A 7,054-nucleotide genomic window follows, 5' to 3' on the forward strand; every position below is an offset into this window, starting at 1 on the left:
AAATCGTCATCCGCAGAGCGATAAGGGCGTTTAATGTTTTGCCGAGAATTAAAGTTTTCTATTTAAAAAAACATTTAGATTATTTGTCGTTAAAACAGCGATGTTGTGTTGCGATGTGTTGTGATGCATTATGATGTGACGGGTTGTAAACAGATTGTTCTGATGCATCATATTAGGTCTGACCAATGTCAGACGTTAATATTTTATATTTAATTGATGCAGTGACAGTATAGCGGTGTGTTGTTTGCGTTTGTTCACCATGAATTCAAGCTCATCAGATGAATTTGATGAAGAAATTGAAGAATGTGCTGTTGCTATTATTTGTTCTACAAAACCTAAGAAAAAAAAATTTGGATTCACGAAATAAACGAAAATAGAGAATCATTTGGCGAATATCATACTTTAGTGAATCTACTTATTAAAGATGCAAATCGCTTCCATATGTACTTTAGGATGTCCAGGGATCAATTTGAAAGTTTACATGGAAAAATTGAAGAAAGAATAAAAAAAAATGATACCACTTTTCGAAGAGCGATCTGTACAAGAGAAAGATTAGCTGTATTTTTAAGGTAAATAACTTTTATTTCTAAATAAGTATCTACAGTAATATTTTACATAAATGGGGTAAATCCGTGTTCATACAGCGATGGAGAGTAGGAAGTACTCGTACCAGATTGTGGACAGCTGCTCTGAGTTGATAAATTAGTTGGATTTCGCAAAGGAGTAAGTTGCACGTAGGAAGTACTCGTACCAGATGATGGACAGTTGTTGTATTGAGTTGATAAATCAGTTGGACTATGCAAAGGAGTGGATTGCAGAGATGATGTTGACGTTGACTGATTATCTGTGGAGATTGTCACCGAGACGGGAAGGCTTTTTGCATCCAAATTCCTGATTTCTGCTTCAGATACCATTCGGCAAAACTCCATTCTAATATATGCCTGTTCCCTTTGTGGTAAGCGTTTCACTGTTTTGGCCATACTAAGGTAAAACATGTCTACCTCATCCAAATTAGAGGAAGGAGAATCTGAATTTATCTTATTGCGTCTCTCATTTCGTGCCTCGGCGTTTTGTTTCATGATACGCACCATTTCCTCTGCTGGATTCAGAGATATATCTTTGCTGGATAAACGGGCTTTTTTTTAGGAATATTTTGGATGGATCGGGGTACTAATAACTGGTGTGTCAGTACTTGAATGTTGTGTCTGTGTCAAATTGTCTGCATTCAAGGTGATACTTTCTTGGAGCGTATTATTAATAACATCGTCACTGGCAGTGCTCTCATCATCAATTACATTTGGTTGATCTTTTTGTGATTCTAGATTGCTTTTAGTTTGGTGACACTCTAGATATGGTATTAAAAACGACATTTCTTGTTCATACTTCCAGGGAACCACTTTTGTTGTCTCTTGTCCACTCTTGGTCTGCCTTCGCTTTTTTGCGTTTAGGAATGCGTTTCTCAATTTAGTCCAAGTCTCTCGAACCGAAGGCACTAAAAGAAAATACAAATTTAAATTAATTAAAAAGTTAAATTATTTATACATATACATACTATTAGGTGTATTTTTTCAAGGCGCACATAGGGATTTCCCAGTTAACTTTTCAACTATTTTATGCCCTGATCTAATAGAAGTAAATAACTGATGCTTGACATAGATACATTTTAGAGTCTCAAAATGCCATAAGCTATCAGTCATGCAAAAAAACAGAACAAAATTAGTGTTTTCTTACATCTCGGTATCTAGATAAAAATGTTAAAAATTGATAGACGTCTGCAAATACGTGTGATAAAAAATTAATTGTTTTTAGAGAAATAATGCATTTTTAAGTGTTTTGTCATACTTTTTTGGTACCAGAAACAAACTAAAGTAATTTGAAAGTAATTTATCTACTCCAAATTTTAGCAATGTCCTTCTATTACAACAGGGCCAAAATCGGGTCGAAAAATTAATACGGAAATCTCTATATAAAATGCAAATGTGATCATTTTGCTAACAGCAGGTTTTCTTTTCAGATTCTTAGCCACTGGCAATTCATTTCGATCTCTTGGCTTCAGTTATAAAATGGGATTTAGCACAGTTCGTGAAATTATCAAAGAAGTAGCAAAGGCCATAAAGGAACTTCTAGCATCAGAATTTTTACCAATACCCACAGAGCAACGATGGGAAGAAATAAGTGCAAGATATCAGTCTATGTGGAACTTTCCTAACTGTATAGGCGCTTTAGACGGAAAGCATATAAATATTTGCTGTCCTATTAATGGCGGATCAAATTATTATAACTACAAAGGTTGTAACTCAATTGTTCTGCTGGCGCTGGTGGATGCTAATTACCGATTCATAGCGATTGATGTGGGCTCATATGGTCGCAACAGCGATGGAGGAATTTTTGCCTTGAAGTCTTCTCTGGGAATTTCGTTAGCTAATAATACACTGAATCTTCCAGCTGATAAGCCGCTTACACAAAACGGTGAAGCTTTACCTCATGTTATTGTGGGAGACGAAGCTTTCCCACTAAAATCGTATTTATTACGCCCCTATAGCCGGCGTTATGTAGCAGGAAATGAGCCAAATAAAATTTTTAACTATAGGCTTTCGCGGGCTAGGAGAGTAGTGGAAAATAGTTTTGGAATTCTTGCAGCACGATGGCGAATTTTTCTTAAGCACATGGAAATACAACCAGATTTTGTTGATGACATAGTATATGCCGCAATTTGTCTTCATAATATGTTATGCTGCAATAATGATTTTGAGCCAGAAGAAATATATCGTAACACCCTCGAATCGTGTTTTACATTAGTGCCACCCTTGGGTCAAAATTCTACTCAAGATGCTTTTCGCGTTCGGGACAAATTTAGAGATTATTTTCTATCAGATATTGGTAGTGTACCATGGCAATTAGAAACTGTACGACGTGGACGTAACGTAATAATAAATTAAAAAAAAATACAGTACCTATGTAACTATGTATGTATATAAAAATAAATAAAATAAATTAAAATAAGCTTACATGGGCTATTAATTTCCTTTGCTATCTCCTCCCATGCTTCTTGTCTCATACTTTGATTTCGGTAGTGTCTTAACTTGACGTTAAATAAACATTCATGATTTCTTACATTTTCAATTAGTTCAATTTCGTTCACCATCGCGGCCATCGCGCTACAACCTACGGCCGAAAACGTTCTGACGCTCTGACGGTGTCAAACAAAAATCTGGTTCACCCGCATTTTATCGCGACACGACAGGTCAGAACGCGTCAGAACGAACCGCATCAGATGAATGTGCACACTGCTCATTTAAATACACGCAAAATAAGCAGTATGATTCACATCATAACGCATCACAACACATCGCAACACAACACGTCAGAGCAATGTGTTCCCGGCTTAATGCCTCTTCCCAAAATGCGTGATGCGGTGAATTTCTTCCCTATTGTTAAATTGAACCTTCACACTTTTTTTTTAATTCTTCATTTGTTACAACTTTAAATTTACTTCACTATTTTATTTAATTCTCTAAACAGTGCTTTAAGCTCTGGCCTCGAGAATATTAACTTTAGAAATATACAGTGTTGGATTGTTATGTATTTTCTACTATACATCTAAATACATTTTAATTTTTTTTAAAAACAAGGTATAAACTTGGATTTCCTTAATATTTTCAGGAACTTTATTATTTGTGTCACTAGCTTGTGCGATTGGATTGCGTAAACCTATGTTTGTCCTTACGGTAAAATTATGGATATTACCTTGAGCCCTAGTATTATGACTATGAATATGAATTGAGTGTACAATATTTACATTAGATTTTTGTTGTTTAGTAAGAATTTTTTTAATTAGTTTAATTTGTTCTAGTTCTAATATTGTATTGAGTTTTGGGATCCCCAATTCTTCATATAAAGCTTCGGTATTAGTAAACCTATCATAGCTATATAATACTTTTAGAATTTTATTTTGTATTATTTGGATAGTATTAAAATGTGTTTTTGCACATGTCCCCCATATCGGCAGTAGATATCTGAGGTAAGATAAAAAGAAGGCATTGTAGATATTATTTTTGGTTTTTGCACTTAGGTAATTTCTACACCTGTATTTAAAAATAAGAAGATATTTGTGATTATAGTGCTTGAAATCATGCTGCGTTAGACCATAGGAATTTCATTTATGTGTATGTACTTTTGTGTTTACTTAACTTTACATGTAATTACCTACTTGGTGTTTGTAAAGTATTGAATAAATAATAAAAATGTCATACCTTAATTTTTAAAGAACATTTTGAGGCACTAAAAATATATTATTGAAATTTTATATATGAAATGTTACTATTCTTTAAAATAAAAAAGTAAATCTATTTGCCTAATCTGAAGGAAAATAAAAATTGCAAAAAGAGGCATTGGCATTAATTTTTTTGTAAAAAATATTAGTTTAAATTAAATTACAGTACATTAACACTACATAAATAATCTTGCCAAATTACAACCAACTTAATTTGTTAGAACATAGTTAAGATAAAAAGCGAATCCTTTTTTTTAGTTAACAGCCTGTATTTTAAAAAAGAAGACTGTTATAAGACTTATGTAGGTTTAGATAAACTTTTTATCTTAAAATAACTAAAAAATTGTATGTTAAATTTATTGTACGTACTTAATTAACACCCTATTATTTAAAAAAAATACACTAAGAAAATAATCTTACCACAACGAGTTTCATTTCACATTCAACCCTACTGCCATGGCTGAACACTTGGCTGCAAACCGATATTTTCATCTTGTTAATTTTGCTTTTATTAACATGTATATCAATTAATTTAGGGCAAAGGTTTAATTTCCCAAAAAAAGAATCCATTTCAAATAGCATTTTTGTATATTCCCATTTTGCTTCCATTTGAATTCCGTCTTGTGTAAAAGGTATATTGTATAAATTATTTCTTAATCTCTTGAGCAAATGTGGGACATCAAATAATGGTACTATTTCGGAAAGTCCTACTTCAAATATATCCTGTTTCCACTCCAAGCCAAATCTCTTATTTCTCCTTTGTGTCATTTCATTGCTTCCATTTCAAGTCAATATAAACCTGAACATGGTTAGCTATTTTACCACTGGTTTTAAATCCATAGTCCTTAAAACCCACTATGGGGCCTGTACTTCTGTTCACAGATATATGAGGCTTAATACTCATCTCATCAAATATGAGGATACATAATTTGTTTTTGGGGTCACCAAAGGTCTTTATTTCTGACCTCAACATAGCTAGAACTCGATTGTCAATACCTGACTTTATATCAATTTTGTTTAGTAACTTACCAATACTTTTGACAGGTTACAAACAGGGCAAATACTTTTGACATCATTTTATAATTAGCACCACTATATTTGTAGAAAGTTAGTGTCAGGACTTTGTCTTCTAAGGTGAATCTTCTGGCTCTTGGCTTCTTGCCTACATTTTTTACGTGACATTCAAAAAATCTTTTTCTAATTCTGTCCATACTTAAGACAGCTTTTTTTAAACCTAGTGTTTTTTCTGTAAAGGCCAATCTTTTTTTAAGGGACTCTTTTGACCTGTTTAATTTAGCAGCCCGTTTTTTTAAATATTGAGTCTTCTCATAAAAGTGTTTGGCCTTCGAAGCCTGCTGTTCTGACTAAATCAACCTTCTTAAAAATCCAGACCTTTTTAGAAAAAAGAATAAAAAATATTAAACCTTTGATTAAATATACAAGAAAAAAAAAAATTACTTTTGACTTACCAGATTTCGTAAGTGCAGTTGTCTCCTTAAATGGTAATTGTAGGCCTCTCTGTATTTGCATAGCAAAAATGTCCACAGACTTTTGAGACATAATCTTAGACTGAGTTATTAAAGGATCTTCAACAAAAATAACAAATAGATATATAAAAAATTACTCTAAATAAATAAATTAAATTCATAAGAGTTATTTTTTATTTCTTTTGGCTAATTTAACTAATTTGCCATAACAAGATTTCAACATAAATAACCTGTTAAGTTTCATACACTAATTTATAAAATATAGCACTATTTGACTGAAAAAAATAGAAAGAAAAAATATGTAGTTAAATTACCTGGCGTCATAGGCCTTCTCATCAAATTCTCATCCCCCAATGAAAGATCTATTTTTACCTTTTTCACACTTTGTAAGCCACTTGGTCCTGGAGTGGGGAAAGGATAAGTTTGGCAAGAATCTTGAGCTAATAATCCATCAAACTTGGAATAATAATTGGAATTTCAATAATAATTGGAAAAATTTTTTGTCAGTAATTGCAAACTGAATATTTTGCAAATCTTCTAAAATAAAAATTAACAATATAGGCTTTTAAACTTCAATGATAACCTATTATTGGGAAACTTATCGTTCTTAATTTTGATGGCACCACAATCTCTAATTGCGCAGTAGAAATAAGACATATTATTCTAAAAAAATACTATTAAAATTTGTTTTGTTTTAAAAATGCATAATTACGAAATTATTAAAAGCAATATTTAGGAATATATAGGACACATTATTAGGTATTTTTACTATATAGATCATTCGGCAAATAGGCTCCACCACTTAGAGTATAATCAAAAAGTAGTGTATAATCACCTCATAAATAGATTAAAAAATATATCAAAAATGTATTAACATATAGTAGATTTACGATAAAGCTAAAGTAAAAATAAACACAAACTTTTGCAAGACTGTATTAAGTAGGCACAATATAATTCAGACATGTACAAGGGCGTCGCCAGCCGGTAAGCTAGGGAGAGCTAGGGGTAAGCTAGGGGCAGCATGAAAGAACTAAAGACAAAAAACAAACATTTTAATTAAAAAAAAAATAAAAACCGAACAAAATATTTACATGAAAATCAATTGAAACATAATCGTAGGGTTCTTTGCGAATTCGTTACTCACTTTGTTAACAAAATCGTCCAAGTTTTTAAAAATGTGTTGCCTGTGTACACTCATCATAGCGAGGCCATTGAGTCGAGTTTCAGACATGGTGCTCCTCAACCAGGTTTTGATTCTCCTAAGGATACTTAATGACCTTTCAACTGTACAAGT

General features: G+C 32.3%; 1 protein-coding gene across 1 annotated transcript; it reads left to right on the forward strand.

Annotated features, from left to right (window-relative positions):
• The first annotated feature begins 109 nt into the window (after positions 1 to 109).
• LOC126740059 (uncharacterized) lies at positions 110 to 3,003 on the forward strand. The gene is made up of 2 exons (XM_050445912.1): positions 110 to 569; positions 2,015 to 3,003. Exons 1-2 carry the CDS (start codon positions 442 to 444, stop codon positions 2,937 to 2,939), a joined length of 1,053 nt encoding a protein of 350 aa, XP_050301869.1. The 5' UTR covers positions 110 to 441; the 3' UTR covers positions 2,940 to 3,003.
• Positions 3,004 to 7,054: the final 4,051 nt, after the last annotated feature.

This window comes from Anthonomus grandis, chromosome 9 (assembly GCF_022605725.1).
Source record: "Anthonomus grandis grandis chromosome 9, icAntGran1.3, whole genome shotgun sequence".
Taxonomy (NCBI): Eukaryota; Metazoa; Arthropoda; class Insecta; order Coleoptera; family Curculionidae; genus Anthonomus; species Anthonomus grandis.